The 21849-nt window shown below is 36.7% G+C and overlaps 2 protein-coding genes across 2 annotated transcripts; one reads left to right on the forward strand and one right to left on the reverse strand.

Annotated features, from left to right (window-relative positions):
- The first annotated feature begins 1466 nt into the window (after positions 1-1466).
- LOC105042620 (GDSL esterase/lipase At4g10955) lies at positions 1467-4151 on the forward strand. The gene is made up of 2 exons (XM_010919905.2): positions 1467-1540; positions 2909-4151. The coding sequence occupies exons 1-2, from the start codon at positions 1467-1469 to the stop codon at positions 3879-3881; spliced, it is 1047 nt and encodes a 348-aa protein (XP_010918207.1). The 3' UTR covers positions 3882-4151.
- Positions 4152-6727: 2576 nt separating this feature from the next.
- LOC105042630 (uncharacterized) lies at positions 6728-8040 on the reverse strand. The gene is made up of 3 exons (XM_010919917.4): positions 7908-8040; positions 7226-7294; positions 6728-7068 (listed from the first exon to the last, which is right to left on the reverse strand). Exons 1-3 carry the CDS (start codon positions 7965-7967, stop codon positions 6973-6975), a joined length of 225 nt encoding a protein of 74 aa, XP_010918219.1. The 5' UTR covers positions 7968-8040; the 3' UTR covers positions 6728-6972.
- Positions 8041-21849: the final 13809 nt, after the last annotated feature.

The following is a 21849-nucleotide window of genomic DNA, read 5'->3' on the forward strand; positions in this document are numbered from 1 at the left end:
AAATATCAATAATAATATATTAGATTAATTCTGAAAATTAGTTTAGAATTAGTTTCGATTCCATTTAAACCATCAATTTATTCAAAACTTTATTGTTAAAGTTTTTAAGATAGTGAGAACTTCTATGTGCTCCTATATTTATGTATGATTTTCTTACAATATCTTAAAAATATATAGTTCATATTATTTCATTTATGCTGTAATTAAAGAGTAATGATGTATTTGATATAAGCAATTATTAATATTTTTATATATTTTTTATTTTAAATATTTTTATTCTTAATGTCTAGTATAAACTCGGTCGAACTAATGACTACGTTGGTCTCGATACAGGTTTAATTAATAGGCATGCTTCAAATTCTTAATTATTTATTGCATGCAATTTGCATAGTAGATTACATTCTTGTTTTTATGATTATATAATTAATTATAATTTTAAACATTTAATTCTACTAAAATCTAATTTGTACCTAAATAATGTCTGCTTTATATCCATATATATTTGGATAAAAAATATAGATATAATTAATATCCAAATATCAATATCCATTTCAAACAAGTAAGGATATGTTTAATATTTGATTTATATGCATATCTGTTTAAAATAAATATGAATATTTATTTTGATACCTATTTAATACTTATATTTGTATTCATATTTGAAAGAAAAATATACATACCAATTTGGATAAAAGAGTTGACTGTTCCAATTACCGGAAACAAGTTCACTGTTCCATGAATGACAGGAAAATTACCTTAATGCCACTGCTTGTGCTCCTGGTCTAGAATGCGGTCCGGTGGTGTCATGGCGCTTGCTTGGTGTTCGGTAAGGTCCAAAATATTGCTTTCCCGGGTTTATTGGGAACACAAGCACAACGTTGTGGACTTACCCCGTTGCCGTTTTGGGGTTTTGAAACTTATAATTAGGTCAACCGAAACGCTACAATAATGGTTGAAGCTGTTTCATCGTCATTCTTCAGACTAATATATGAATACCCAACTTTGTGATATGGTACAAAAACTATTCTTTTGCTTTGTGCCTAGCATGATAAATAACATAAGGAGAAAAAAGAGTAATTTCCCAGAAAAATAAAGAAAAAAAACTATATAACATCTTGGCTAAGGTAAGCTACCTGGTCATTGATTTAAGAGATGACAAGGAATTGACTGATTTATTTATTTATTACTTCATGTATTTTCGTTCAAGATTCTAAACAGAGAAAGAAATGAAGGTAAATTTATGTCTTGAATTCATGAAATAATATTCTCTTTTTGTCAGTTCTTCAGATTTATTGTTTCAACACTTTTAACTTATATTTTAGTTTTTGTTATGGTTCAGCATTTCCATCTCTTATCTCTATTATTATAATGTAGTTTCGGGGGCACGGCTCCACCTCCATGCAAATTCCACGTTTCCCGTATTTTCTGAATTGCCTCTCTCTCTCACTAGCAGGTCACGTGAAGAAATGGCCGCAAAAAAGTCTCAGAAAAAGAATATGTTTGATTTCTCAGGGCCTACACATCTCACCTCTGTAAATTGGTAAGCTGACTATTTACATCAAAAAAAAAAAAAAAAGGCAAGCTGACATTCAATTTTTAACCTTGGATGAGCCTTTTATTTCGTTTTACATTAATGAAACATCGCAGAAATCTTTTTGTTTTTGGAATCTAACGGATGTTTAGTACGTTTGATCTAACCATTTTCAGAAGCCTTGCGCCTAATAAATTGGTGAAGGCAGATCTCTTTAGGAAGAGAGAAAATGAAGACAGAAGATTTAAACTTGTAAACACATATTACAGATGGTTCCATCACTAATTTGATCCATCATGTTTTGAGAAAGTTCCAAAGGAGCTCAGAACAGATAATAATGACATAAGAAACACCAGCCAGTGCACATGGTGGTCATTGGATGTTGATACAAATGACTGGGTTTTATGTCCTACTCACCTATTTTTCAGCCAAGTTTCCTTCCATCATACTTCTAAGGAGGAAAAAAAAAAAAAAAAAGGATATAAACGTAATGCATTTTAAGATTTAATTACGAGGAATTTCTGAAAACTCAACTTTGACCAAGAGAATAACTTTGAAGCCTAGAAGACAGAGAGAAGACAATAATATGTCATAGTGTGATAAGCAATTGAGTTGACTTTCAGCAAAACCATAAGCTATCTGACAGTATACTTTTCATTTTATTGCATGTCCTGCCAAAAAAATATAATCTTTCATATTATCTACTAGACTTGGATATATAACTGAAATTACTGAAACAATGTATATTACAAAATCTCTTTTAGCCATAAGCTGTGATTTATCTTGGCATGGACCATTTTTTTCACACACCTGAAAGTGCTCCTGTCAATTATGGCTGGACTGTTCTATTATTTTGGAGACCGAAGAGGCCTACAATATTTATATCAAAAAGAAAGAATCCGATAGTAGTGATGTTGGTTGCAATTAATTCCATCCGAAAAAGATCAGTAACAACTAAAGGAGAAGTTTCTTAATTGAAAAATGGTAGGCTTAAAGAGTAGAGAATGGTACCTATAAAACATCAAAATCTTGAAGTTTTCGCATCCACGGGCTACTATCTCACATCATACGCTTCAAGACATGTTACAAACTAAAATTTGCATGCCAGTTTTTGCCCATTTAATTTAAGAAAATGACCCAACAAATTGTTGCCATTGAAATTTATACCGACGTGTCCGGTAAATTTCACTTGCCAGCATACATACAAATCATGATCATGGTTTGTGGCCCTTCATTACAACAAAGCATAATTGTTTCAATTCCGGCAAGATGCCAAGATTTCTTGTCATCTAACTTCACCATAGCTAGTTTGTAACACCGACCCAATCTTTATAGTTTGCTGATAAATTATACATCTGATTGTTTTGCATTCGACAGGGCAAGTCCAAATCATCGGAGAACTGTTGCTGCCTGTTTGGTTCAGGGTGCATACGCTCTAGAGTATGATCGACAGAACCATCAAAACTGTGCACCAGCCTGGTGGAAGAAATTCGATTTTGAACTTAAAAAAAAGCTTATCGATCGTGCTGATTCATCTATCTTTGGCGCCATCTACGAATTCAAACCCCGTAAATATATTCAGAACTCATCATCATCTGCTCCAAAAATCGTTATTGCATTCCGAGGTACTCTCTTCAAGAAGGAGACTTTCTGGCAGGATATTAAGCTGGATTTGGATCAATTTATGAACGACCTTTCACGGGCACCCCGGTGTGAAGTTGCAGTGAGAGCCGTTGAAGAAATGACTTCAAGTGGTGCAGGTCGGAACCTATGGTTAGCTGGTCATTCTCTCGGGTCGGCCATTGCAATGCACGCTGGGAAAAACATGGCCAAGAGAGGTATCAATCTTGAAGCTTTTCTCTTCAATCCACCATACCCATCAGGCACGGTTGAATGGATCCCAAACGAGAAGCTGAAACGAGGTATCCAGATCGCAAGCAGCGTTGTCGCAGCCACAGTCGCTTTCGCTAAGAAAGGCTGTGTCGAGAATTCTCGAGAGCACTTTGCACAGATATCATCTTGGATTCCACATCTTTTTGTGAATTCAGATGATCATTTCTGCTCAGGATATATTGGATATTTTGAACATCGGGAAAATATGAAGAAGATGGGTGCAGGGATCATTGGGAATTTGGCAACAAGGAATTCTGTTAGAGCCATAGCATTGGGAACTCAGACTGAGCCCTTGCACCTCCTTCCGTCTGCAAATTTACTGGTAAACTCTGTTGATCGAAATCTAACAGCATGTCCTCTTAAACGCATGCGACATGCACATGGTATCTATCAATGGTGGAGCCAACATCTGAGTTTGAAATCCAAGGAGTGTCGTTACAGGCCCTCCTTTTCGTAGGAAGTGGACTGAATTTTGTTTCATCAGCAGCAGAAAGCAGTTGAGTTGTTATTTACCTTGGTAGGTGATGCAGGGGCATAAAATGAAACCAGCCATGGAAGTCAAGGGAGCCATCTAATGTGTTGCTTAGACTTTCTTAGTAAGTTGTGTCTTGGAAATGTGTTTCGACTTCCTCGTGACTAGTAACTTGCTTTGGGAATATGTCTAGTATTTTATTTTGGGTCTTGTTTGAGAAGCTTTAATGAAATTGTATGCAATGAGATAATGAAGGAGGTGGAGTTTCCTATCCAAAAAGCATTTTTCTCAACAAGTCTTCTTGCTTGGAGTGATTTCTCTGGAAAAATCAAGCATGTGGCTAGGTCGCGTTGAGTAGCATCCACGATTAGCAGAGTCGAGTGGCATCCGGGGATATATTTCTCCTTTCACTTCAGTGTAGGCCAAAATCACTTTCATCTCCTCATTAAAATGAAAGAAGATGTTGTCATCCTTTTCTCAAAAAAATGAAAAGAAAGGAGGAGAAGAAGAAGCAGCTTAAGCCTATTTATGTGAAGTGTGTCGCTAGATTAGCTATATGCACCAATTGCTCAAATCACACGTATTAGAGAACTTTGTTGACATGGTCAAATTGTGTATTTTTGTTGTCTCCCTTCCAAAAGCTAACGGGCAAAGGAAAAGGTTTTATGCAATCATAAATGAGCCTATTTTGTTTAGTCAGAAAGAGTATGTGTTTGTGCCCCTTTTTATATATATATAATTATAAACTGTAGCATAATAGACACCAAAATTTAAAAAGAAGAAGAAGAGTATAAAAAAAGAAAAAGAAAAAAAAAACTCATAAAACTAATAATACAGAAATTTAAATTTTAAATTTAAATTTCTAATTCCTCCCAACCAATCCATCAACATACATTTAAAATTTAAAATTTTTTCTTAACAATCAATTTTCAAATTTGAAATACAAAAGAAACCGCCGTCATGGCGCCGCCGGATGACACAGCGCCAACCACAAGAATGTCGATCGGAGATTATGGTGATGAGAGGAGAGAAAAACGACGCCGACAACCACGTCAGGAGAAGACGAGCGCAGAGGAGAGCAACATCGACCATCATACTCGCTGGAGGAATAAAACCATCACCCGCCGGTGAAGACCCGGTAGCAGCGCCGGGATGGGCACAGAGGGGTGACGGCCGGCCGGCAGTGGAGGAGCATAGCACCCGGCCGGGGAGGGGCAACCAGCGAAGGGAGAGGCCAGCGACCGGCCGAGGAGGGGCCCATCACAGGGGGGAACGTCCCGAACAGAGAAATGGGGGAGGGAGGAGAGAGAGAACAGAGAGAGGGAGGCGGATGAAAGAGAGGAAGAGAGAAAAGGGCGCGGCCTCCTTCCGGCCGCAATAAGAAGAGGGAGAGAGAGAACCGGTCCACGGCCTCCGTCCAGCCACCGAAGGGCGCCGGAACACAGAGAAGGGATGGAGGGGCTCACGCCTGGCCGCGAGGAGGGAGAGGGAGATCCAGCCTACCGCCCACCGGCGGGACCTGCCGATGGGGACCCGAACACAGAGAAGAGAGGGAGGGCTGGTCCACCGCTGAAAGGGACCTGCGAAGGGAGAGAGAGAGAGAGAGAGAGAAAGATGGGGCCTGGCCTTCCGCCGTCTGCTGCCCGTCGGAAGGAAAGATCCACCAAAGGGGCCAGGACACAGAGAAGAGAGGGAGGGAGGGAGAGAGGAAGGAGAAGAGAGGGAGGGAGGGAGGGGGAAGACGGAATCGGGCCCACGGGTGCCTACCGGAGGGAGAAACGACGGACGGGGGCCCGGATCGGAACACAGAGAAGAGGGAGAAACGGGGTCCCGGACCGGAACACAGAGAAAAGAGGGGGCCGACGGCCGCCGATCGGCCGTCCAATACCGGAAAAGAGGAGGAAGAGATACAGAGATTGAAAGAGAGCTGAGATGGGACAGGGAGGGAGGGAGGGAGAGGAAGGAGCAGAGAGAGGGGCCCGGCACCGGCCACCGGATGGGAAGGGAGAGGGTGAGTGGCTTTACCGGTGGGGGTTCCAACGGCAAGGAGAGAAGAAGAGAAAGGAAAGTCGCCGGAGATGGCCTCGCCGGCCCTAGAGAAAAGCAGGAGAAGAGAAAAGAGGAGAGAAAGGTGAAGAACGAGAGAGAGAAGGGAGGAGAGAGGAAAAGAAAGAGGGGCCTGTCGGCCGGCCGCCGGGGGAAGGGATCCGCCGGAGTTGTGCTCTAAGCGCGGGGATATGGGGGAAGATCTCAGAGCTTCTCTCTAGAGAAGGATCCACGCAACCGTATATTGACTTTTTTTTTTTTTTCGTAACTTATCTAGGTCTTTATTTGTGGTTCCATATTGAGCCGGAATGACGTTAAAATCTCAAACTCGGCTCTTGAATATTCTATATTTTATCACGAACTTTTGCATTTTCCTTCTTTTTCTATTTTGCTGCCATTATTTATTGTTGGCTCAAAATCAAATGCTTGTTTGCTTACTGTTTCTGCATGCGATAAACAATGAGAATGCTTCACTACCAAGACGGAGGCTAGCAACCAACTGAGCTAAGAATTGTTGACTCTTTCCATTTCCATCCACCAACAGAGGCTACCAACCAGCTAAGCTAAGAGCTGCCAGCTTTTCCATTTCTTTTTATATATGTTTAACCTTCCCGAATTTCAAAAAAAAAAAAAAAAACTTGCCTATCATACATTATAAATCATCCTTTTCTTATTTTTAGAGAACTTTCCTGAAGAACCAAACACTAAATCCACTTCATTACACATGATTGCTCTCATCAAAAGAAATCCATTGCATGCTTTCCATATCTTGAAGGAACGGAAACTTGAACAACAAAGAAACTTTCAAAACATTACTTCGTTATTAACACAAAACGGGCCAAAGTGCTCAAAGAAGGCCAAGGAAACAGAAAAAAATTGGATGGGAACAGTTCATCTCCTGGGAGAACTCCTGTTGTCTCCCATCCAACAACAAAGAAACTTTCCAAACAGGACACTGTTATTAAGACAAAACTAGCCAAGGTGCTCAAATAAGGCCAAGGAAACAGAACAAAACTTGGATGGGATCAGTTCAGCTCCTGGTAGAACTCTTCTTGTCTTCCATCCCCACAGCATTCTTAACAGCATCAGCAGCACCCTGGGCCATGTTCCTCGCCTGCTCCCCAGCCTACACGAAAAAGCTTCAAGTCATAAAGCACTCAAAAGAAACCTCGTAGGTGGATACAAGCCAGCTTAATTATCTCACACAATGCACTGCAATCTTCCCCTACTGAAATAAACGTATCCCCAGATGCCCCTTATCATGGATAGGAGTCGGATGGTACCTCTTGGATGTAGCCCCCAGCTTGGTCCTTAGCCTGCGATGCCTTATCCATCATCTCATCCTTCTTTACCTATCCATCATCAAGTAACAACAAGTCACGCACACAGCAAGTTTTTGCTCGGATGCACAGAGAGCAAGTTAGTCTCACTATTTAAACATCAAAATCATGACACTCTCACTCTTTTTTTTTTTTTTCCATTTTTTTTCTTCTGCTTCGCCTGCCAAAAAGAATGATTGATAATCGGAGCTCTCTTAACTAGCTTCGGCCTAATCTGTACTGAAGTTTAGCATCTTTTAAGAAAGTCGAGACTTGAGCTATTAATTAACCTATTTATCTCGAAAGCTTTAGTCGATAGAAAAAAGATCAACAATATATATCAGACTTAATATTCAACAATGCACAGCCCGGACCGTGTTATCTATTCAATTTATCCCAAAAACTGTGTTAAGCTTTTTTACCCTCAATATATATATACATATATGTGTGTGTGTGTGTGTGTGTGAAAGTAGCGACTTAAGCCAAAGCCTAAAATCCGTGCCTGCTACTATCACATAGGATTTTATATATATATATATATATATATATATATGTTTGTGTGTGTGTGTGTGTGTGAAAGTAGCGACTTAAGCCAAAGCCTAAAATTCGTGCCTGCTACTATCACATAGGATGTGCATTCACTCACCTGTGCATGGCCAGCAGCTTGGCCAGCCTTGCACCTGATATCCGACTGGTTGGAGGCCATTCCTTCGCTTTCTTCTCTCAAGAGAACACAACAACCCTACAAGACTTGACAACAAGAGGTAACCCTGAGAATATATGGTAGCAAAGAGCAGGGGAATGGTATTTATAAAGCGGAGCGGCCCGGTTTCCATGTCGACCGTTGCGGGGTCGGTTGAGATCAGTGCACGCGCCATGCACCAATGGCTCCGTTTGACGAGGGATCATCGTATGATCCGTTCAAATGGTATCTTGGCTTTAGACCGAGCCCGAGCCTTAGGAGACTAACGTACGTGTGTTAGAAAAGAGTTCCCATGGTTGGTCTCCCAATTGAATCATTTATATGTATGTTTGGCAAACAAAAGAAAGCAATAAACCTATTCTTACGCCACATACAAATGTAGCATACGGCTAGAAGAATTTATCATTGAACCATACGCATTCGATCAAGTGAACTTGTGCTTTCCTACCAACAAATTCTCAATGTGCGTGTCTCGGTTTAACTAAGAGTTGAGGGAATCCTTTCAGGGAGAACTAGAGAAAAATCCCTTGTTGAGTTTAAAGTTAAAAGGAACTCTCCGCTTGAGTTTCGCGTAAAAGCAACTACCCATTTCAAACAATACACAAAAGTAGCTACTCTATGGAATGAAATTACTGTTATATTACTCAGGGTAACTACTATAGTCCCTAATTCCCTCCACCCAGTTGTGTTCTTTCCGCCAAAAGAAAGAGGCGACAGTAGCATTACCCCCCACCTTTCTCTACTTCACATCCTTTCTACTCCGCTGGTTGTTGTGCTTTTGCCCTTCATCCTTTCTACTCCGCTGACTGCTGTGCTCCTTCCTCTCTCCTTTTTCTATTCCATAGGTCGGCAGCCGGTGGCTAACGGCTGTGCTCCTGCACTCCCTCTCTTTTCATCCCCATCTCTGCCACAGCTTCAACCAAAGCTTCATTCTCAAGAACTCCTCCCACCACTTCCACGGCGACTCTCCATCGTGACTTTTTCCACAACCCCTAACATCTACACCGCAACGATCCCAAGCTCCCGTGTTAAATCCCAAAGCTCCTTGACGGACCCTCAACACCCGCACCCCAAACTCCAATGGCTTCATGTTCTACCGCTAATGCAAGTACAAATGCTAAATTCTCCATCATTTGTAAATACAACATCACTTGTCGTATCTTTGGGGTGCACAAATTGATGAAACTTTCGGACATCTACGACATTTTCTCACACAGATGGAGCCATATAATACCTAGAAATATCATCGTAAAATACCTTACACCCTTTACAAAGATACAAATGAGCTTAATTGAGGATAGCAATGTGATCAGCATATGTCATATCCATTATGCAATGAAAAAGAAGGTCATCGATATGATTTTAGAGAGCAAAATTTAAACGAGAGAGGATGCTAAAGAGGATCCAGGAATAAGCACATCAAAGTACTCCCATCTGCCCTTCTGATACTAAAAAATGTGAAGTATATTTAGTTGATTCGTCTGATACTAAGAAAATCCTTTTATTTACAAGATTTAAAATGCAAAATTATACTGTATTATATGTATTTTGTACTGATTCAACCTTTTTTGATACTAAGAAAGTCGATCTCTATACTACTACTAATAAAGTCAATCTCCATATTGTATCTAAAATAGAATTCTATACTGGATTACTCGTTTATTGTACTATATTACATGATTCTAACACTATGCAGTCCTATTTATATACTTCCTTGGTTAAGTAACTGTATTGCATTGCCCCTGTTAATTATGCATTATTCACTTTTAACACTATGATATCCCTTTATGATACTACATTACTTGCTTCTGGTACTACCATTTGTTTTTTATATACTATGTTAGTTACTTCTAATACTGCGATGGCTCTTTTTACACTGTAAAGCTATCATGAACCTTTTATAATCTTCTTAATCAAAATGGAGCAAATTGTTTTAGAATACTAAGAATGAACATAAGTGGTACTCACAAATGTTATTCCATCATTTTTCATATAGGTCGGCACCAATTGGCAATGAGAATTGTGATAATATGGATGATCTCGATGACAATGCCACTGGTGTTGAGACAACAATTATGACGTATTCTATCCTACTCAAATGGCTCTTTGATCAAGCAATACATCTTTTATTCTGACCATCAATTTGGATGTACTAAAGTGGTCGAGGATTGATTTTCAGAATGTCACCATACTTATTGTCCATGACATCTTGTGGATAACTTTAGGTCAAGGACCGGCCACAATCGATCCATATGCATGAAGAGAATCACTTAGGAGTTTGAATATTTTATTTTATTTTGGGATCATATTTTGGGATCTTATTTTGGGATTTCGACCGCATTTGATACTTATTTTGTTATGGTGATACTTTTGGATACTGATATTGTGTTATTGCCACATGATACAATTGATGATATTTTTGGATACTTTGCAATTGGCTAATTGTACATTTCTTAACGATTCTGAGACTGTGTTATTATATTATGATACTGCACTCTATAATTGATGATATTTTTATCATAAGAATATTGAATATTAGCGATGGTATTAGTGACGGAAAAAAAATTCCATCGCTAATAACACTTTTCAGCCACCACAAAATCAATCAAAAATCTTACCGCTGCAAATACTATTAGCGATGGTAATTTAATTATTAGCGACGACAAAAGCCATCGCTAATAGTATTTAAATTTTTTAAATTTTTTTATAATATTTAAACATAAAATAATTACTAGCGATGGCAAATTGGGGATAAAAATTTTTTCATCGTTAATAATTTTTTAAAAAATCTTTGAATAATAATTTAAAAAATAATTTTTTAAAAAATATTATTAGTGATGGAATTAGCAATGGTGATATTTTTTTGTCACTAATAATCTAGAAAATGATTTGAGTTCAATTCGAATCTAATTTGTAATCCTGTCAAACCAAACTTAATTAGGCTTGGATTCCAAATCCTATTTAGATTGTAAAATTTAATTACCTTCAAATTAAGTTAAGTTTAATTAAATTTAATTTGATTTAAATCAATTAGAAAAAAATAATTTTTAATTTATGTTTAATTCGAATCTAATTCGAATCCGATTCGAATCTAATTCAAAATCCTATCAAATCTAAATCAATTAAACTTTGAATCTAAATATTAATTGAATTGTAAAATTTAATTATCATTAAATTAAGTCAAACTTAATTAAATTTAATCTAATTTAAATTAATTAAAAAAAAATAATTTTTAATTTGGATTCAATTTGAATCTAATTCGAATCCGATTCGAATCCAGTTTGAATCCGATTCGAATCCAATTCAAAATCCTATCAAATCTAATTCAATTAGACTTTAAATTCAAATCTTACTTGAATTATAAAATTTAATTAACCATAAATTAAGTCAAGTCTACTTAAATTAAATCTAATTTAAATCAATTAAGACTTGATGCATGATTCAATTTAAATCTAATTCGAATCTAATTCAAAATCTTGTTAAATCTAATTCAATTAGGCTTTGAATCCAAATTCTACTTGGATTATAAAATTTAATTAATTATAAATTCAGTCATGTATAATTAAATTAAATATGATTTAAATCAATTAAGACTTGATCTATGATTTAATTCGAATACTTTCGAATCCGATTCGAATACAATTTGAAATCTTATCAAATCTAATTCAATTAAGCTTTGAATCTAAGTCCTACTTAGATTATAAAATCTAATTCACCTCAAATTAAGTCAAATTTAATTTAATTTAATTTAATTTAAATCAATTAGGACGATCCATGATTCAATTCGAATCCAATTCGAATCCGATTCGAATTCAATTTGAAATCTTGTCAAACCTAATTCAATTAGGCTTTGAATCTAAATCCTACTTAGATTATAAAATCTAATTAGCTTCAAATTAAGTCAAGCTTAATTAAGTTAAATCTGATTTAAATTAATTAAGACTTGATTCATGATTCAATTCGAATCCAATTTGAATCTGATTCGATTTCAATTCAAAATCCTCTCAAACCTAATTTAATTAGGCTTTGAATCCAAGTCCTACTTGAAATACTAAAATTCAATTAGCCTCAAATTAAGTCAAACCTAATTAAATTAAATCTAATTTAAATCAATTAAAACTTGATCTATAAAATAATTAAGTCCAAAAATTTAATAAAACCCAATAATGATTTTTAACCACCCAAAAAACGATCAAGAAGAAAAAAAATAAAAATAAAATTTAATATTAATAAAATTAACAGTATTAATGATAATATTAGCGATAGAGTAATTTATCATCGCTAATAATTTTAAAAAAATATTATTTTAAAAATTAAAAAAAAATAAAATTAAAATTAAATATTAAAAAAATTAATAGTTTTAGCCACGATGAATGGGTATTAGCGACAGAAACTATCATCACTAATACCCAACATGTAAAATGAAGTTTTACCGATCGTATTACCGATGACTTCGTTGCCGTCGGTAATAGTCCAGAAAAATACACCCCCAGCCCGTCGGAGGGACAAAAAATATCATGCTTATTCTCCTCCTTCTCATAAATCCCCTCTCGTTCTCCTCCTTCCCGACTTTTCTCCACCTCGCCGACACCTCCTCCTAATGCATCCTTCCCGACATTCCCTGCTCCCCGTGCATCCTCCTTCCTGGCATCGCGATCCCACCGGTGCCTCCTACGTCGCGGCCCCAAGTCCGTCGCCCCGACCCCACCTCACCTGCAGCCACCCAGACCCCATCAATGCCTCCTATGCCACGGCCCCAAGCCAGTCGCCCGGCCCTGTCTCGCCCGTGGCCCCCTCGACCCCACCGGTGCCTCCTAAGCCATGGCCCCAAGCTCACCACTCCGACCCCGTCGGTGCCTCCTATGCCGCAGCCCCAAGCTAGTCGCCCCAACCCTGCCTCGCCTGCGGTCGCCCCAACCCCACCAGTGCCTCCTATATCACAACCCCGAGCCAGTCGCCTCAACCCCACCGACCTCCCCATGGCCTCATCCCCACCAGCCTGACCATGCGGCCCCTACCCCACCGCCTCCAGCCCATGGCCCCAACCCTGCAGCCCTTGCCCTACGGCCCCATCCCCACACCAGCGTGCCTACTATTGTGAGTATTAGTGACGGCATAATAATGGCTAGTATTATCTAATAGTAGTGACGGCATTAGCGACGGCAAGTACCATCACTAAAAGTTAATTAAATATTGATTTAATTAATTAGTTAGATATTTAATTAATTAATTAATTAGATATACGGGACTTAGGTCTTGGCATGTAGAGTGCTCGAATCGAGGAAATGTGCCGGGCAGCATTGCAAATATGGGGCTGGAGCGTGCCCTGCGTGCCCGAACCTCGGGTCACAGCTGGCATCTAAGGCATCTAACCCTCACACACCCTATGCGCTCAGGTCGATGGAAGGTGCTGGACTATAGGAGCTCATCAATCCTTCGATGATGTGGAATTGGATACTCCAGAAATTCTCCTATGTGAAGATGGCCAACATAAGGACGTAGATCCAATTGAGATTATTTTAAAGGACAATCCTCCCCAAGAACGGGAAGAAGAGAAAGAGATGGTAGAAGAGAAAGAAGAAAGAAAAAAGAGAAAGAATCGGAAGAAGATTCTGAAGGATACCAAACATCTGAAGAGGTCGATGAATGGTACTAAGTATATAATTCTTGGATCATTTTAATTACTTGTCTTGTATCATTTTAAATCTTGCATTGCCATCCATAGTTATATAATTAATTTGATGAATCTATTTATTTTTATTTTAAGAGAGCATGCATCATATCTTCCAGAGGCCGGAGTCACACCAGCTGAGAACAGAGCTCTCGAGGAAAGAGCGATCACATGGCTAGCTCGTATGGTTCTGCAGCTCTCACATCGGACAGTAAGCTTTAACACTTTATATATTCTCGTTTATGTTATTTTATCATTTGTTAACTAATATAACATTCTTTGTATTAGATATTTTGCACTCAGATTTGGATGACAGAGGGTTACCAGTGACCCCATAGTCGCATGCAGCAGCGACCGTCGGCTCTCAGACACAGCACCATGATCGAGGTCCCATCTGGCTCGTGGCACCTCTGACTCAGTCGGAGGATAGAGAGATCATCCATATCCAGAGCCGCTCGTAAGTACTACATGTTTAATTAATATGTTTAGAATTTAATAATTTTAGAGTTAACATTTATTCTTCGAAATCAATTTTGTAGCACATTCAAAGAGCCTTCTAGATCTCATGTCGTTATCAAGATTATATGCCAATTGATGCCGCGACTGGTGAATGAGTTCTCGAATTGATCGTCGGGAGCTCGTGATGCAGTCTGAGAGATATTTCTCATAAGTCAGAACTAGTTTAATTTTAAAATTCTCGATATGTTGGTATTTTAATTACATATTAATACATGCTTGCTTCTATCTTACAGGAGTACTACCGATTCGAGACTCCCCAGGATGAGGAAACTGGCTGTCGGACCTTCGAGAAGATGACCACACGGAGGCTCCGAGATGGCCTTTATAGCCTTAGGCAGTCTGCCATCCAGCACTCTGATTCTCAGTCACCATCGAACTGGAGGTCCTTCACGGATCACTGGATATAGACGGACCTATGGCAGGCCCTCTGCGATCAGTGGAGCAGCAAGGAGTACTCCGATAGGTGGTAGAGGGTCCAATAAAATCGGACCACCAGTAGGATTTGATCAGGCATACGGTCGGCTCGGTCGGCACACATATTATGACCGATAGGCTAGTAAGAAATCTATACCAAAACTCTTCACTAGAACTGTAAAAACTCTTATATGCATATTTTAATTAATTTAATTATTATTTACTTATTATAGATACGACAGCTGAGTCACTCCAGACCAACTACAGTTATGATGGGCCACACACCAGTTTAGGAGGACTAGTGACTATTTAGATTCTACGTCACGACAGATCACGATAAAAATTTTAAACTTTATTTACTAATTAAGTTGTTATAAGATCTGATTTTTATATTAAAACTAATATATTTTTGAACTGTACAGATGTGTTACGCGACGTACGTTGCTGAGAGGTACAGCAATCACCCATCTTCTCACTCCCCTTTTAACCTTGAGAGATGGCTCAGCACCACCAAAGGGGTGAGTAGAGCCGAGTCATAGAATTTGACCATAGCTTTGATCTTTTATCGGCTCGATATCCTTCGATATCCTCATAGGCCTCGACGTCTCAGATCTGAAGCGATATGCACATGGAAGAGGTCGTGCAGAGGCTTCTGAGCCAGCGACCTCAGAGCCTCCTGGATGCCATCCATGATATGATTGTGGAGCTTCTTCGGGACCCACAGCTGTGCGACCGACTGGACTCATCATCCCTGCCATCACATCAAGTAATTATATTACTAAATTTTTTTACTTGTTTTAAGTTTTCATATTTAGAAGCTTCATATATTTAGGTTAGAGTCAGAAAAGGGATCTAGGGATTAAAAATTCAATCTAATCATCCAATCAATGGATCGGAGATGTCTATCGCTCCGTATCATCGAATAAAATATGTAGAAATAATCTATTTGAGAATGAAAGGAGCATATTGAAAGACACATCTCTGTATCGAAACTTACTAATATTATTTTATTTTTTTTAATTACAGGATGCTGGGGCACCCAGCTCTCATCCACCAGTTGCTGGAGAGGAGTAGATGGAGGAGGAGGCAGATGACGATGAGGATCGAACTTTATTTTTTTTATGTATTGTATTTTTTATGATACTACTTGTAAAAAAAATTATATAATTTATATTTTTAATATAATATAAATAGTTTTTAATTTTTGATTGTCATATTATATTTGAATTTTAATTATAATAGGTATTAGGATCATAATTCATTATGATTAATTAAAATAAATTTTAAAAAATATTATTATTATTTTTTAAAAAAAATTAATTATTAGTGATGGCATTAGAGATGAAAAATATCAATCGCTAATACTTATTAGCGATGGTATTAGCGATGATAATGCCATCACTAATATTTTTTAAAAAATTATTTAATTTAAAATTTAAAAAAATTAGAGATGGTATTAGTGACGATATTTTTGATCGCTAATAATTATTAATGACGGTATTAGCCATAAAAATACCATCGATAATATTTTTTAAAAAATTTAATTTAAAAATTAAAAAATAATTAGTGATGAAAAAATTTCATCGCTAAAGCACCTTATTAGCGACGGCTACGATTTCCATCGCTAATAAAAGTATTTAGCGATTAAGTTTTTTCAGATTAGCTATTACGAAAGAATTAGCAATGGCGAGATTATTAGTAATGGTATTTGGACTATCAGTGATGGTAACTAGCCGTCGCTAATAGTCTAAATTTTTATAGTATTTTGGATATTGTAATTGGCTAACTGTACTTGTCTGAATGATATTGATACTGTGTTATTGCGTAATGATATTGCACTCTGTAATTGGTAATATTTTTTAGATGGTCAATTGTTGTTGCCTTATTTGAAGGCATTTCATACTGTGTTATTGCCTTATGTTACTATAATGAAGGTATTTGATATGTCTTGATGAATTATTTATCATCTTATGTTAAGAACTCTAGTTATATTATTTTATTTTATTTGCCTTATTTGTTTAACGTGGTCGATATTTTTTTTCAGTATTTCATTATCCTACAGCAATGATCGTCAAGAGTGTACAAGATAATAAGGAGGGCTAGGATCATTATTGTACCTTTAATAATGCTTTATTATGGAAGGAAATTTGATGGTTGTGTACCATCAACAAACTTTTGTGTGCTTGTAGTCATGATATACATCCTTGTACCATTATTAATCTTTTTGTAATATTCCTAGTGTAGTATGATTTCGGCTTAATATTGTATGATTTATGATCAAGAAAGTATTCTTTATTCACTATGCAGGATGCTTTATGATCAAAAAAGTATTCTTTTCCACTATGCAGTATAGTTTATGATTAGGAAAGTACTCTATATCCATAATGCAGTATGGTTTATGATCAAGAAAGTATTTTTTATTCACTATGAAGTATGGTTTATGTCAAGAAAGTATTCTTTATCCACAATGCGGTAGTATGGTTTATGATTAAGGAAGTATTCTTTATAAAAGCATAGCTTTAAGATAGGATTATCTAAGAGCATTAATGGTGTATCTCATTGTGCAGCATGGCATTGGAGTGTGGCATTCTCTTTGTGCAGTATCATTTATGATTAATGCAATATGTTATTTTCATGGTGAAGTATTAATCATAGTATTAAAACAACAATATGTCATAGTATTATTAATAATAACAAAATGATAATTTTTTCAAGTTTATCAAAAATCAACTCCTGCCATAATGTTATATATCTGAAAGAACATATCATAGTATTATGGCTTAAAGTAGCACCAAAGTAATCATTTTTACACACTCAGTACTTCTAAATTGTTTAGTCTTGTGAAATGATCCGTATCTGACTGGAGGAAAAGTTGTTGGAGGTAGAGGTAAAGGGGCAACATCCGATAGGTCATCTTGATTAAGGAAAGACTTTCAAGCTTTCTTAAGGAGCACCCAATAAGTAAGTTTACAATATATGAACTATAAAAAGTTGTTTTTCACTATGCAGTATGGTTTATGATCAAGTATTCCATATCCACCATATAGTATAGTTTATGATCAAAGAAGTATTCTTTATTCATTATGCAGTATGGTTTATGATCAAGTAAGTATTCTTTATCTACGGTAGTGTTACCTTATAATAGGTAGCATTGAGTTGGGATTATCTAAGGACGTTAATAGTATATCTCATTTTATACTTGAAGAGCATTATGGAACATTTTTGAATTCATTGAATAATAATTAAGGATATTGGAGAAACACATGGATATTGTATACGGCTAAAATTATTGTAACATTGAAGCATGCCATGGAGCCGTACATTATTCTATAACATCCAAAGGTATTAGCAAAACATAATGGTTGAGTCGAAACATCACGTATAGTAACCTTGTAATGTATCATAATATTTAACATCGTCTTAAATGTTCACCATGACTTTTGTGTGCGAACCAGATGGTGCTTGGCATAAATGAACATAGAACGATATAGTATTCTTATTCAGAAGTATGGTATGCTCTCATTGCAGTACTATTTTACAGTAGTGAAGTATTTTTTATAATAGTGTAGTATTACTCTTTATTAGTATAGTTTACTTTATAATAATGTAGTGTTAATAATAGTGTAGTATTATTTTGTAATAGCTTAGTATTATATTATAATAGTATAGTGTTACTTTATAAGAGCATAGCTTTAAATTAGGATTATCTAAGAGCATTAATGGCATATCTCATTGTAAGTATGTCATTGAAGTATGGTATGCTCCTTGTACAGTATTATTTATGATTAGTGCAGTATGTTATTTTTACAGTAAAGTATCAATCATAGTATCAAAATGACAATATATCATAGTATTAATAATAACAAAATGATAATTTTTTTAAGTTCATCAAAAATCAACTCTTGCCATAGTATCATGTCTCCGAAAGAGCATATTATAGTATTGCGGCTTAAAGTAGCACCAAAGTAATCATTTTCACACACTCAATACTTTCAAATTGTTTAGTCTTGTAAAATGATCTGTATCTAACTGGAGGAAGAGTTGTTGGAGGCAGAGGTAGAGGGACAGCATCCGACAAGTCATCCTGATTAGGAAAAGACTTTCAAGCTTTCTTAAGGAACACCCAATAAGTAAGTCTACAATATATGAACTATAAAGACTTTCAAACTGTCAGATTATATGAACATGACATTAAAACATTATAAATATTCTCTACATCAAAACCAACACTATAGTGCTAACACAAGACTACATTGTCGAGACTCTTTACTATTTAAGCATTTTAACAACGAAAATTACTAACACTATGACAACACATCGACTTAACCACTTAATCTGCATTTCAAGTTTATTCAATTTCTACTCAACTCTACTAATTTGGTATTTTAGGTCCACCGATTGGCAGTCGATCTCATCGCACCAAGCAAAATAATCACATTTATTGTCTTGAAATAAACAAACAAAATTGTTAATATACCAATTGCTATTTAAACTAATATGTAAAGACATAACACTTTATCTTCATACCCCCATTTTAGGGCATGAATAGAATCTCCTATTGAAATTTCTGGTGGTCCGAGACAATCTAACTACACATGGCCCCTTTTCATACGGACATCTCACATCGGAAGCACCAACCCAGGATGAACTCTACGTCAAATTCCTCAAAAATAAAAAATAAGTGACGATTAGGACATTCAAATCACCTCAAACATAAATACACTTATCGCTGTACTCATGTCTGCATCCAATCGATCCAATGTCCGAAAATTTTTTCCGACATCATCGTCGAATGTCTGATGACCTCCTGGGGCTCCCTTTCCTCAGGAATATGGATTTAAATCTAAAGAAGAGGATAACCAAATGGCAACGATTAAAACTCACATAGAAGACTGAATAAGAGATTAAAGTTTTATTTCATTACTACAATCCTAGTAGGAATTGTGTGCATCAAATGAGCCTAACTTTGAATTATTTCATCTTGAAATCCACATGGCATAAATCTGGACATATTCCAAATAATATATCGACAAGCAAAATAAGGATTAATTATAAGAAAATTTATCATATATTAAAGTCTAAGATATCATAGTTTACTTCTAGTTGATAACTTAACATTACAAGAGCCAATTAGTAAGAGATTCATGCTTTCCATCATCTTTAGTAAATTGGGATAGATTCTAAGTTTTAAAAAAATCATCATAGCCTCCAACAAAAAATCAAATAATGCATCAAAACCTATACTTCTAACATACCATAGAAATATCTAGTGGAGGTCTTGGCATTATACGTAATGTACAAGAAAGCATCTAGTGCAAAAGATAACCCTCTTTTCTCATTCAAGAATCCTATGCCCTAAAACCATATAGAAGTATTAAATATGCATAATAGTATACAATTAATGCACAATGCAGTACAAACTTATATCAATTAAGCATCATTGAGTATACAATTTAAATTATTTCTCAATCAATCATGAACAACAAAAATTTGACCAACAAATGAAGGAGTTATGACCAAACGGAGCTGAGCTTCCTTAAGAAATGATATTGCTTTAAGGAAGAGTGCAAAAACTAGTCTTGCATATATACCTCTTGCTAATTTTGATAATAAAATGGATAGATCTTCTTCACCTGCAAAGATTGTGATTCTTAAACCATGTTCTGAAAGAAGTGATGATACCGAAGAGTCTTTGGAAAGCTCACCTGAGAAGATAGAAAAAGAAAATAATATGCAAGACTTTCTGGAAGAGGTAAGGAAAGGGCTCAATTTTAAAATCCGATGAAAATCTAAACATGATAAAATAGCAAGATGGACTAATGTTGACACTTGCTCTAGAGAGAGACTAATTGATCCAAAACAAATAGCAAAAGACATAGCAAAACAAATAAGAGAGATTGTTGCTAATGACTTTAGGACTACATTGGTTTTGTCAGACTCAGCAGGGTCGTATAGAAGCAAAGCCCAATTCAATGGACCAAGTTCTCCGGCATTCTTCAATAGAGACGCAAGAATACTGCCATCAAACGGACATAAGAATGTCCTAAGAAATGATACAGATATCAACACTCCTTTGACTGCTGATGGAAGGCCAGTTACTTCAGTCTCTAGAAAGGAAGCATACATTTCTAGAGTTTTAATTGGGGACAAAAAATGCTTACCAGTTGGAATTTTTTGCATCGGCCTCTTGGCATAGACATTGCTTTGATGTAACGGAGAGAGGCAGAAGCACCAACAGGAAGGTGAAGAGTATGCTCTTTCAATGTGATGGGAGAAGGCGGTAACCAGCGGGGGGATCAACAAGATAGAGGGAGACGACCACTGGTGGAGAGATCAACAACGTGAGGGGATCATATTAGATGGTAAGGAGGAAAAAGGGAACACCAACTTGAGGGGATCAACGGTCGGAGACAAGCGGCGAAGCATCGAAAGGGGGGGTGCGATCGCATTGGAAGTTGGGGGACGTGCGGTGGAGGTTGAGATGATCAGGGCGAGAGAGAATGGGAGTTTATATTTGTTTAAACGTCTGTAAGGATAATTAAGTAATGTCACTGTATTTGGGTAGCTCATTTTAAATTATATTTCTAACGGATAGTAGCTTTTACTTAAAATTAAAAAGGGGAGTTGCTTTTATATTGAAAGTGGAAACGGAGATTTTTGTCTAGTTTACCGATTCTTTTATCATGTCTTGGAGGAATTTTGAATTGTTTAATGAGGGAACTTGTGGTTATTTTAGCAGTACTGATGCTCATAGCTCGTTGAGTATGAATCTTAATTGCTGTGATTTGCTTCCAGGGGAAGATCATACTGCGAGGTGAAGGCTGCATCAAGAGTTTACAAAGGGTCTTGTTAAAAGATTGGCATGGATGTACAATCTATTGTTAATTGTTAATGATGGTAGTCAAAGCAATGCACAAGTTGCCTGTGATGCGAAACCTTGAATGGTTGGTGACTGCATGTCATATGTCTATATGAGAAATTTTTTGTGCACCGCATGTGGTGTAAAAAATCTAACGTGGAGCACAATATTTTACGTGATTGATCTACGTAGCCACATTTTCCGATGTCCATTAAAAAACGTGACTATGTGGACTAATGAGAAGGGATGGTACACTATTATTGCACTGCATGCGGTGTACAAAAAACTTCTCATGTCTATACTCATACGTTTTTTTCCTACTTTAGGAATCTTTCTCGTATGTAGACATTCATTTATACTTGAGTCTTGTATTTTTTTTCTTTTCTTTTCAAGAGAATTGTGTGGCTTATGAACATTTCAGT

This window comes from Elaeis guineensis, chromosome 2, assembly GCF_000442705.2.
Source record: "Elaeis guineensis isolate ETL-2024a chromosome 2, EG11, whole genome shotgun sequence".
NCBI lineage: Eukaryota > Viridiplantae > Streptophyta > Magnoliopsida > Arecales > Arecaceae > Elaeis > Elaeis guineensis.

Coding starts and splice junctions, on each gene's coding strand:
- LOC105042620 (XM_010919905.2), top strand. CDS start 1,467: ATGGCCGCAAAAAAGTCTCAGAAAAAGAATATGTTTGATTTCTCAGGG. Junction 1,541..2,908: donor CATCTCACCTCTGTAAATTG/GTAAGCTGACTA, acceptor TGCATTCGACAG/GGCAAGTCCAAATCATCGGA.
- LOC105042630 (XM_010919917.4), bottom strand. CDS start 7,967: ATGGCCTCCAACCAGTCGGATATCAGGTGCAAGGCTGGCCAAGCTGCT. Junction 7,295..7,907: donor AAGCTGCTGGCCATGCACAG/GTGAGTGAATGC, acceptor GATGATGGATAG/GTAAAGAAGGATGAGATGAT. Junction 7,069..7,225: donor CTGGGGGCTACATCCAAGAG/GTACCATCCGAC, acceptor TTTTTCGTGTAG/GCTGGGGAGCAGGCGAGGAA.